At 34.2% G+C, this 12,924-nt stretch overlaps 1 protein-coding gene across 1 annotated transcript in view; it reads right to left on the bottom strand.

The window, feature by feature from the left end:
• Positions 1-12,924, bottom strand: part of C15H8orf34 (chromosome 15 C8orf34 homolog) — a 403,376-nt gene that overhangs the window by 245,122 nt on the left and 145,330 nt on the right. The window contains 1 exon segment of the mRNA XM_071601999.1: positions 6,649-6,821. Coding sequence (XP_071458100.1) covers positions 6,649-6,821 — 173 coding nt within the window.

Below are 12,924 nucleotides of genomic sequence, written 5' to 3'. Positions count from 1 at the left end.
AGAATGGCAGCTCTTATGAAGACAAACAACTATAAGTGTTGGCGAGGATGTGAGGAAAATGGAACACTCATACACTGCTGGTGGGACTGCAAATTGGTGCAGCCAATATGGGAAACAGTATGGAGATTTCTTGGAAAATTGGGATTGGAACCACCATTTGACCCAGCTATCCCTCTCCTCAGTCTATACCCAAAGGACTTAAAAACAGCATACTACAGGGACACAGCCACATCAATGTTATAGCAGCACAATTCACAACCAACCTAGATGCCCTTCAGTAGATGAATGGATTAAAAAAGTGTGGCATATATACACAATGGAATATTACTCAACAAAAAAAGAGAATAAAATCATGGCATTTTCAGGTAAATGGATGGAGTTAGAGAAGATTATGCTATGTGAAGTTAGCCAATCCCAAGAAACCAAATGCTGAATGTTTTCTCTGATATAAGGAGGCTGATTCATAGTGGGATAGGGAGAGTGAGCATGGGAGGAATAGATGAATTCTAGACAGGGCACAGGGGTGGGAGGGGAAGGGAGGCGGTAGGAGGTTAGAAAGGATGGTAGACTGTGATGGACATTGTTATGCAAAGTACATGTATGAAGACACGAATTGGAGTGAAAATGCTTTGTATACAATAAGAGTAATGGAAAAACTGTGCTCTATATGTGTAATAAGAATTGTAATGCATTCTGTTGTCATACATAAATTAAAAAATTGATCATAAAAATGATAAAGTGAATCAAGATAGAACACACAGAGCAGTCTCTAAATGGTAATTTAATAGATCATGTGTTCAAAGAACACCAGGTGGCATCCTGAAGATTTGCATGGCTTCTCTTAATCCATAATGTCCAACATAACATGAAAGGGAACATCTTGGGAGGCCCTTATGAAAAAAGCAGCAGTCAATATTTCCGTTTGGTGTTAATATACTCAAATAATCCATTTTGTTTGGGTTCAGAAGGGTAACTTCTAATCTGGAGTTAAATGGAAACATAAGAGTTGAAATAATTTAGTGGCTAACCTCACCTCAGCCCCATGGGCCTGCCTGTCCTGGTGGAGCCCCTCCCAGTCCCCCACCCATCCCACCTCCTGTCCCCAGTTTCCCTTGTGTCCCCAACCTTGCTCATTCTGCTTCATGCTCTGTCCCTGAGCACAGATTGGTAAAATTCGTTTGATCGGCCCTGTGTGCTCTGTGTGGTAGAAAAACGGATGATGTCTCTCGTGAACTAGATCCTGAGCTTATAGAGTGCACCCTCGTGGCATTTTAGGAAGAATCTGTCTCTTTCCTTAACTTCAATTAGAAATTAAGTGGCTCCCTTCATATTAAAGCCCAGGGAGTTGAAGAGATCATAAAGTTTCATGCTTAGCTGTTGTACTTAGGTTTTTATGCAGAAGAGCTTTTTTTTAAAAAAAAAGTCTAAATACTACGTTTTATAATCAATTTAGTGAATGCTCACTTATTAAATGCTTATTATGTGCCTAGAAGTGTGTGCTCTGAATTGCAGAAATAGGACTCTTCTTTTTCTTTTCCTTCCTTTCTTTTCCCTCTTTTTTCTCATTTCCTGAATGTTAAAGAAGCAAGTATTTTAAATACAGTATTTTTTTTCTTTCAAAACATTACTCTTACCCAGTATCTAGTACATTATCTGGTATTAAAGTTCAATAAATATTTACCAAGTTGACTATTTTATTTTTGAACTACTATTTTATCCTCTTACAAACACATTAAATAAAATCAAAATTAAGGGGATACATATGTCTTCAACGTGAGAGATAAGAAAATCCAGGTAAAAAGAAGATTGATAGTGAAAAGAAGAAGAAAACATATTATGTTGAAGATGAAGAATAAATGTTAGATTATAAATGCATAACTTCTATGCATCAACCTGCAATGATCAAGATGATTTCAGGAGGATTGAAGCAAGTATTTTCTTTGATCTCATTAAAACACATGGTTTTGATATTAATATAGCACAGGTCTGGAAGACCTAGATATGGAGTAAGCCTCAAATGTTGCTTAACACACATGAAGTCTATGGATAACTAGTACTGTGTTTTGCAAAATAATTATTAGAACTTAAACATGTTTTTCTACACGTATAAATTAGTGTATTTCTAAACATCTTAAAATAAATTTTAAGCCCTATGAAAATGACTTCATTGATATTCTGAAATAAGTGTGTGCTTTATATTTCTAGTTTAAAAAAAAATTGTTAGTCATGAGATACAAATTTTGTATATTTTGGTTATTAAGGCTTCTCTTTTGGATTTCTTTGACAGATTTACTATTATTAACCGATATTTTATACCCTTAAAATTTTCATGTTAGAATATGTCTAAATTACTAAGTTTGACTTTTCTTTGTCGTATTTTACATTTTTTGTGTAATGTCCACAATAGCCAAAATATGACAATATTAGGGCAATTTCTTTGCTCTTGGTCTTTGCATGTAAAAGAATACCCTCTCTTTGATCTGCTTTGTTTTTCTTATCCTGCTTCATTTCCCATCATATGACCCAATACCGCTTGAATTTATGTCACACATTTGTAAATTGCCTGGTCTGTTTCTCTGGAAGGGAAGCATTTCCGAGCTTCGTTAGCTGCACATCAGAAGCCATTTTGAGCTTTAAGGAAAGGGAAACTTCTTAACAGGAAGTAAGTTTAGCTTCTATAGGGACATTTAACCTACATTTTTAAATAATAAGATTTCTATTAATTATATGGCATGTTTAAAATCAAATAGCAGCGCTAAGTTACAAAGCCAGTTCACCAGATCTATAATATTTATGGATATTATTCTTGTTTTAATAAGGTGGTTCAGCTTCAAAGGAGCCTCATTAGGTTTTCAAGGCTTGATGAGCCTATTTACAAATTCACATTAAGATTTAACAAGTCATTTTAGGAAATTCATTACACAGCTATTGCAATGTCTAATTAAGATGGTTTAAAATAAGATTATATAGGATTATGAAAATTTTTGTTTACATTTATTTTTGTAAACATGTGATTATTTTTTATAACTCTTCATGTGCAGTGAGTATATATGTTTTCCCACTAACTGGCTAGACAAGCAACAGCAACAATGCAAACAGGTGGTATCTAACAAACACAGGAAGTCTTGAAGCATTCCCCAACACATTCCCCTCTCTTTTATAGACACCCTTTCTTCTCTTGTTCAGGTGTTTTAATTTCTTTTTTTTTTAAGCTCTCTCAATTCTGAATTTGAAAGTCAATGAAAGATTAGGTGGGAAAATGACCATCAACACAAAATACAACATTTTGCATGGAATTTAAGAGATTCACAGAGCTCTTGAGTCCCATCCAGACTGGCTAGGGGTCATGGACGTCATATTAGTGTCTGCTGTTCTTTTATGTTAGTTTCTCCATGGTACCCTTGCAACTGCCTTCACTTTAACCAGCACTGAACCTTTAGAGGTGTCAGTTACACGTTCCAAAATTGTTAAACCTTGTGTACAGTGGCATACTTGGGAGGGGGGGACTAAGGAAAAAAGTGAAGTTGACATACATTATTTAAAAAAAAAACTCTAGGAAAATATTTTAGGTCAGTTTCTACCCATAATACTCTCAAGGTTTAGTATAACATCTATTTAATTCTCTTTAAGAGTGACAATCCAGCCCGTCATGTTTCTATCATTCTGCATGAAAGGGAAAGTTGGCTACTTGCCAAAGATGGAATATTGTAATAACAGCAATTCAGAGAAAAATATGAACAATAGATGGTAGGAAAAAATGTGTAAGGGATACGGGCAACAACTAAAGATAGACAATAAGTGAATAAGCTTTACCTTGCAGATGTCTAGTGACAGTTCTTATCTTCATCACTCCTGTAACAGATGCCTATTGACAATAACCATATACAAGCCCCAGTGGGAGAAAGAAAAATGGATGAAGTCAGGCTTGAAAATCAAATTTTCTTTGAGGAGTCTAGAATATCATTCAGCCTGCTAATGCTTAAGACTGCTAAATTATTGTACATGTTCATTACTATTTAAGGGGAGAGACTAATATTATAGGTACAGACTCTACAGTCATTAAAAATTTATCTACAACACTTTCTTATTCATCCAAATCAAACCGAATTCTGTGTGAGCTAGTAGCAAAAACACAGGAATCCTGTCTTGAATTAGAAAAAGGGAGAAATGTAGTTTCTAACAGAATTTACCACTGTTCTCTACATGTAATTTAGATGTGCACATAATTTTTTCTGCTCTAATGGAACATCAAGGTAGAACTTCACCACTTTCTTATGTTCATAGGTATGTCTGAACCCATAACTTAAATACAAAGAAAAATAAAAGTGAAAGCAACTTTCCAAGACAAATATTTGAAACCTCTTCATAGACTGCATGCCTGTAATCTCAATGACTCAGGAGGCTGAGACAGGAGGGTTGAAAGTTCAAAGCCAGTCTCAGTAACTTAGTGAGGCCCTGAGCCACTTCAGGAGACCCTGTCTCAAAATTAAAAAAAAATAAATAAATAAAAGAAGAACGAGGATAAGCCTCAGTGGTTAAGCACCCCTGGTTTCAATACCTAATACTACTACTAATAATAATGACAATAATGAGTTTTCTGAGGAAGGGATTCAATTATGATTGCAGAAAGGGATTCAATTAGGATTCCCCTTTATTCAGCATTCCAAAGAGAATAAGAGCCTCCTCACTGAGGCTAGGAAGAACATAGAAGCAGTAAGATAGCCCTGATTATTATTATGATTAAATAAAAGCAAAATGAAAGTTGACATTTCTATATTTTACATTTAAGAACTAAATATCTACCAATGAATAAAGATAAAGGTCTAGTGGGTGTTATAAGTCTTATATTAAAAATAAAATTACCCTCATTGATAGGTGAAATTGATCTGGCATTTCACAGAAGAAGATAAATGGATTTTTTAAAATGTTTTTCTCCTCCTTATATAGGACACTTCAACTATTTATATAATTTAAAAGTTATTTCTCATGGAAATTGAATCAATTTTCTATATGCCTGAAGCACATTAATGAGTATTTTGAACTTCTTTCCCTCCAGCCAAGTGATAAGTCAAAGCAAAGAACCTCTGAAAGCTATTACATTGTAGAAAATAGTTTTCTCTTTGAGAAAAAAAGTATTTATTGTCTGCTGCTAAATTTAACAGAGGCAATACCAAGTTAGTGTGGCTGATCTATGCATAGGAACAAGGTTTATGTGGTGGTCAGCTAATGACACAGAAAGTTCCCATTACAAGTTCCTGGTACATTTTAATTATGAATATTTAAATCTGTTTTCTCAATTTGGTGTCAGCCAGGCCTCCCATAATGCTTTCCACCTCAACTTCCTTGAAGTTTTCATTTTGCTTTGAGTTGCACTCTCAAAATGGTATTACAAAAACAAGATAATGTTGAATATGCTCTACCTAATAAATATGATTTGGACATTCCAACATTACTTCACTTGTATCAGAATAAGGATGCTTAAGGCAAATTTGCCACCATTTGGGCATCAGGACTCTGAGTAAGAGTTATATGAACTTGCAAGTTTATAATAGTTTAAAAAATTAAATAAATTATGGATAATTATATTCAATCATAGTTTTTAACTATAAACCTAAATAATTCTAAACCAAGATTTCTATCTTCTTATATTTCACATTTACTCTACTTCTTACAGTATATTATGCATTTAAGTTTTCTTCTTCCTGATGATGAACTACATCATTCTAGTACCTCAGGAATCCCCTCTCCAAATCTTAACAGCCAGCCACTTGCTGCCCAGTGTTATACTTGGTCTTGACTAACAGCTTATAACCTTGAAATTATTTTCCCTTTTTGTTTTAGTAGCAAAGAGATGGTATCCACCTAGTTGTGAAGAAAAACTCCCAAACCAAGAGCAAGCCTAATGAAACTCTAAGTTGACACGTAAAACTGTGTATTTATTTATTTATTTTCTTTTTTTTTTATTTGTTGCTCAAGACAATACAGTGATCTTGACATATCATACATTTGATTCCAATAGGGTATGAATTCTCATTTTTCCACGTGTACAGATTGCAGGATCACATTGGTTATACATCCATGTGTATACATACAGCAATGCTAGTGTCAGTTGTATTCTGTTGCCCTCCCTATCCCCCCTCCCCTCCCCTCCCCTCCCATCACCTCTCTCTACCCATTCTACTGTGACACTTCTCTCTCTCTCTCTCTCTCTCTCTCTCTCTCTCTCTCTTTTTCTTCCCTTCCCCCTCACACCATCGTATATGTATTTTGTGAACCCATGAGGGTCTCCTTCCATCTTCCATGCAATTCCCCTTCTCCCTCCCATTCCCTCCCGCCTCTTTTCCTTGTTTCATGGTAATCTTCTTCTCATGCTCTTCCTCCCTACTCTATTTTGAGTCACCTCCCTTATATCAGAGAAGACATCCCTAAAAAACTATGTATTTATTATGTATGATGTGATATTTTGAAGTACACACACACACACGGTGGGAAAGTTAAATCTAGCTAAGTGTTTTATCCCACGCAAAGCTTACCAATTTTCTATATAAAATTACTATGAGGTATCTCATCAAAATCCTGCACTTGGGTTTATTTTCCATTCATCTTTTAGTGACCAGTCATAGAATCCTGGAAGGCATCTCTGCTTACCTTCCTGCAGGGCTAGAGCCACTGTCTTCGCTTTCCCATTGGTCATTTTTACTTCTTGGAACTGGGGGCTGCAGCATTTCAGCAGCTAGTGGATCAGCATCATTTTCTTCTCTACCAATCCATTCTCCGATCACTCGGGGCCTCAGAAGAGAAGAATTGAATGCCACTGTTTCCTGAAGAGAAGAAAAGAATGTGCTGCTTTAGATGGCTTTTTCTTGTTCACGGACAACAGGAAAATAACCCAGTCTAGAGGGTTGGCTGCTCACTCAAACCAAAATGTTCTTTTCTTTCTTCTGAATGGACATAAAACTTCATTTCTCCTCATCTCTACTCAACTGCTTGTTCTGAGTGGTTTATACTGATTCCTGAGGATCACTGTAATACAGGATTTAGAAATAAAATCTTGGATTTGGATTTGGAAGGCTACACATGTGTTCTCAGACGAGGAGGAGGACCAGCATTCCTGGTGGAAGGAGGAGGGTGCTTTAGGGCCCACAAATTGAGAGCATGGTGTCACTCCTGGGAAACGGTACATAATTTCTCTGGAAGAAATTGGGTTGGGGTCAACAGACAAAGTCAAGAGGCAATAGGGCCAGATGGGCACATCATCTCCAATTGTGGAGCATCCTGGACTTTTAAGATCCAGTAGAGGTTTGAAGCAGGGCAATGTCAGTGAGAGGTACGTCATACTAATTAAAAAAATGTTAATCTCTTTTCATAGATTTAAAATGAGGTAACTCATTCAATTGAATTACTTGGACATGATTCAGCTATAAAAAATGTATTGCATGAAGATACTGAATATATGTAATTGCTAGGGATATTTTAAGTGAAAAAAGGACAAATTAAAAAGAAATACATAAATAACATATATATTGATCTAATTTTTGTTTAGAATTCATATGGATTGACATCCATCATTCATTCATTCTCTAATGTCCATTGAGTCTTAGTATGTGCAAAAAACTGCTCTTTACTAGGCAAAATATTGAGTAAAACCAAAGTTTTATAAAGGTTTTATTTGAAGGGAGGAATTGAGGGTGATATTAAACTTTTGACTTGGTATTTCCATGTCTTTTTTATGCTAAATATAATCTGGTGATTTTGAAAATATTTTGATCTAAGAAACACATGCTTTGTTTAAATTATGTCTAATGATAAGTTTTAGTATTAGAAGAGACTTGAATAATTCTGAAAATTTAGATCTTGTGTTCTGAGTCTTTACAATTCATATACAAATCCAATACACGATACAACAAAAATAATAATATCATATATGTAATATAATGTATAGATAACAAATACAATTTCAAAAGCCGCATATAAAGAATGATGTAGATAATATTTGATAAGAATTTCTCCAAGTGAGAATAAGTAATAAAAAGTAGTTGGATGCCTAAATATTGTTTCAGCCTATAAAACATAGTAGATGTACTTTAATAAGATTATGTAACTTAACAAGTAATTTGAACTCTCTCTGCACTTATGTTCCCTGAGTTAGGAAAACAAAGAACTCCCATAGATTTCAGCTGTGAAATCATGCAATTAAATTAATGTTTTGAAATAACTGGAAAGTCATATTTATCTACCAAAATTGAATGTCATTTGAAGTAAAGGAATTAAAATTGAGTATATTGGTAAAAGTTAAATCTGTATTTGCTTTTCAAAGCAGATTAGGGAAAAGACATTTTTCAGAACTTAAAAAATGAACATATTTACAGAGGCAGAATCTAGTTTGGGCTATTTGAAATGTTATTCTCTGAATTGTATTTCATCCAACTATAAAATTTGGTAATGGGAATTATTAAATCTACTATAGCAAATGAATTCATAAGTAAGAGTGAAATCATAAAAATTCTGGGTATATGCTAAATATAATTATTTATGGACATGGATTCTATTCAAACCATTTCTATGCATATATCTGGAAGAGGTAACCAGAATTGCTGCAAAGGTTGAGTTGGGTAAGAAGAGATGTTTGGTAATCAGTATGGGCAGAGGAATAGAACAGGAAATTGATGGTGTGGTTTATCAATCTATAAACATTTATTTTATAGGTAATGTATCAGAAAGGTGAGATAATGAATTTGATGTTATTCATTTTATTCACATAATGGGGAAGGATTTGGTTTGAAGATTTATCCTGCTATTGGCTCACAGTAGCCTAAGGACTGGTACAAAGAAAGTAACAGTTACAACAACAGAATAAATAAATTTAGATGCCATTAAAAAAAGAAAAAGAAGAAGAAGAAAGAAAGAGGCTTTAAAGTTGGGTATGACCAAAAACTTGTGAACTGCAGAGAATCAGAAATAACTCTGCAGTTACTTGCTGGGAAATTAAATAAAATGATAGACTCCACTGCTGGTGGAAAGTAGAGTGCAGAGAGACGGATAAATGGTTTGGTATCCAGGATATTTAACTCCTCTGGCAACAGAAATTTAGTGAGAAATAGCTGACAAGCAAGGCAATAAAAAGTCACAGAATCTTGGAGTGAATTTTTAGCTGGTAGTTAACTGAGATATGGTGTTGCTAAATAAAAGACTAAATTAATGCCTTTGGCTTTGCAATATCGTGGTTGGTGAAAGCTGTGAAATGGTAAGGAAATTATCATGGGAGGCTTGAAAAATGAAGACCAGTGTTATGTGGTGTTAAAATATTTGATAAAACTGTCATCTGTGGATGATACTTGGAAGAGAGAAAGCATTCCTAATAGTCTTTCAAAATTGATAATGGAGATATCCAGGAAAAATATTGTAAACATCATGTAATTTGCTTTCAGCTACATATATGTTTCTTCAAGAAATAAATGAGCTCACAAAGTAACTGGCCAATTTGCAAGTAAAATTTAGAGCAAGTGTTAATAGTCTGGCCAAGTTTCTCATCTCTCGCATTTCCAGACATCTAAAGATCTTTAAACTAATACAAATCCTATGCAAATGTTAAACTCATAACTCTGCCAGATAAATTAGGTCTCAGGGTAAAGAAGAAATTAAGGCTATGGGTATGGGACCCTTTATTCAAACCTTTGAAAAAGTTAAGATGGTGTTTTTTAAGGCTGTTCACAACACCTAAAATGTCAACTAAGTCTGGAAACAGAGGCACGTCTTGAAAAGAATTATGAATATGGTTTGGCTACAAGAATGGAAGAGAAATCAAAATATACAGGAAACCAGCAAATTATTTGAGAGAGTTGGAGTCATGGAAAACACCAGCCTGGAGTAAAATAAAGGAGACTACATTTTATATTGAAGATATAAAAAGTCCTCTGAGACCCCATTTTGCCAGACAGAAAACAAGCTGAGGAAGTTGCTCCAAGGCATCTTTTCCAGTGCTCTCTTGAGGTTAATAGAAAAGAAAAAGAAGAAAAGAAATTTCTAGAAGGGAAGCCAAGAGCTGTGAAAAACAATAGATGGGGACTCCCAGGGAATCCAGATCCCACTCCTTGGGTACTATTAAGGAACAGCCCACTCTGCCTGCTTCTTGGGACAGGAAGAATTGATGACATTTACTCAGCAAAATTTCAGAATTTCTCTGAATCAGGGATTCTATAAACCTCCCATTTTTCTTCTTTTCTAATGGCAATATGTAATATGGTTATTTCATGTGGGTTCTATGACATAATGGAAAAATAAGAAACAAACTGTCGTCATTCACATCTATTCATTATTTATAGAAAAATCAAGAGATTTTGGAGAAAAGTTATAAGTTAATGTGAGGCAAGCAAGCTTACTGGATTTAAGATAAAATTTAACAAATCATTTTCATTCCTATATGCTATATAATGTAGATACCATTTATTCTAACAGCCAAAAAAAAGGTTGCCTAGGAACCAGATTAATAAAAATTTGCATAATATCCTTTTGAATGCAACCATATGGCTTTATTATAAAACATTATGAAATTTAATTAAAATATATTAATTGAATGTTCATATATAGAATGACTGACTTAAAAATGTAAAGATGTCAGTTCTCCCATATTGATCTACACCATATTGTAATGCTGTAAAATTGCTAACTGAATCCATGGGAAGCCATTTTTCATTAAAATTTTGGATGGCAGAGAGTATTGGCAAGAATCAGGAGAAAAATATTATTACAAATTGTTGGTAATATAAACATATACAAACATTTTAGAGAAGAATTCTACATTATCTAACAAAAATAAAATGTATATGATGCACATGTCATATTAACAAGAAAGCATACCTGAGGTAAACCATTGCTTATGCAGGCAAGAAATGTGTATGATAGAGTTCATAGCATCGTTTTTTGGTAAGAGTAAATTGCAAAAAAAAAAAAAAAGTTTTTGTTGTAAGACACCTATCATTTATATAAAATTTAAAATTTTGATACAAAACTATGAAATATATACATAGGAAAGTGTGTGTATGTGTGTGTGTGTGTGTGTGTGTGAAAATGACAAAGAAAAGCAAGAGAATAAAATTAAAATTCAGGACAGAATGATGTAGGCTATCACTGGGTTGGCTATACTATATAGGCTTTCAGCTACATCAGTAATGAATTATTCTTTAACTACATGGTAGATACCTAGATATTCATTGTATTATGATTTACAAGAGAACATATGCTAGGTTAGCTGAAGTTCCATTAATTTGGGTGTGGATTTTCTTTCCCTTTTGATTGAGGTAAATTTTCATTCCTTAGTTAGCTTCCAGACCTCTCTTGGCCAATTCATGTTGCTTATCGTTTCAGTAAGAAAATGAAAGCAATCAGAATAGACTTTGCTCATCTTCTTACTACCAAGTCACAGTTACAAGTGAACAGTCATTTCTTCTTTTCTGAAATCTGGCATATAGAAGGTACTCAAAAAAGATTTGTTGAGTAAATGAAAGAATGACTAAAGTTGAGGTGATAAATGATTCAACAATGCATTATGAACATCATTAGTCACTGGGGAAATATAAATCAAAACCACAATAAAATACTACTTCACACTCATGAGGATGGTTGGGTCATTTCAAAGACAGGCGATAATGAGGAACAGCAAAACGTGGAGAAAATGGAACCCTTACACTTTATAAAATAGTGCCCCCATTAGAGAAAACAGTTTAGTGATTCTTTAAAAGTTAAATTTGGAGTTACCATTTGGTTCAGCATTCTATTCCTAAATATATATCCAAGAGGAATGAAAACACATGTCCACACAAAACTTTCATATGATTGTTCCTAAAAACATTATTTCTAATAGCTGAAAAAATACAAATAGCTCAAATATTTATCAATGAATGAATAAACAAAATGAGGTATAGCCATACAATGGAATATTATTCAGAAATCCAGAAAGAAAATGAACGGAATACTGAGGCTTCTCTACAACATGGGTGAATCTTGAAAACATGCTAAGTGAAAGAAGACAGTCCCAAAAGACTACATATTGTATGGATGCATTTATATGAAATTTCTAGAATACACAAATCTAGAGAGATAGAAGGTTGTTTAGAACTGAAGAGATAGAGGGACTTGGAGGAATTGCTAATGGGTTCAGGGTTTCTTGTGGGGAGGTGATGATGATGTAAACTTAGCCATGTGCAGTGATACATGCCTGCAATCCCAGCAGCTGAGGCAGGTTGATCACAAGTTTGAGACCAGACCCAACAACTTAGCAAGGCCCAAAGCAACTTAGTGAGACCTTGTCTCAAAATAAATTTTTTTTTTATAAAAAGGGCTGGTAATGTGGTTCAGTGGTAAAATGCCCCCAAGTTCAACCTCAGTACCAAAAATTAAAAAAAAATGTTAAACTTAGGTTATGGTGATGATTTCACAACTCTGTAATTATACTAAAAACCACTAAACTATACATTTTAAAGAGGTGAATTTTATGATGTGTGAATTACATCTCAATAAAGTTGTTAAAATAATACATTAAATCTGTTTTCAGATTTTTCATTTTATGGTACAATATAAAAAAGGCATGGATTTTTAGTTAGACTGTTGTGGTATCAGAAGCCAGGAGATGAGGATTTATTCCAAATCTACCAAGGACCAGAGGTGAGGTCATTTAATCATTCTAACCTCCATTTCCTTATTTGTGAAACAGAAAAAGCATAACTATCTCATGAGATTGTTGTGAAAACCAAATTCAAAAGCCTATCAAAATGTATCGAACATGTCTGCCAGCAATCAAAGGTGCCCAATATCATCCCTCCTTCGTTTCTGCACCCTCCTACCCATGACCTAAAACTTTTTACTCTTTATTATGGATATTTTCACACTGATGCAAGGCTAGAGAGAATGATAAAATGAACTCCTTTG

Source organism: Marmota flaviventris, chromosome 15 (genome assembly GCF_047511675.1).
Source record: "Marmota flaviventris isolate mMarFla1 chromosome 15, mMarFla1.hap1, whole genome shotgun sequence".
NCBI lineage: Eukaryota > Metazoa > Chordata > Mammalia > Rodentia > Sciuridae > Marmota > Marmota flaviventris.
The sequence above is the reverse complement of the archived record's forward strand: the minus strand, read 5'-3'. Positions and strand labels throughout refer to the sequence as shown.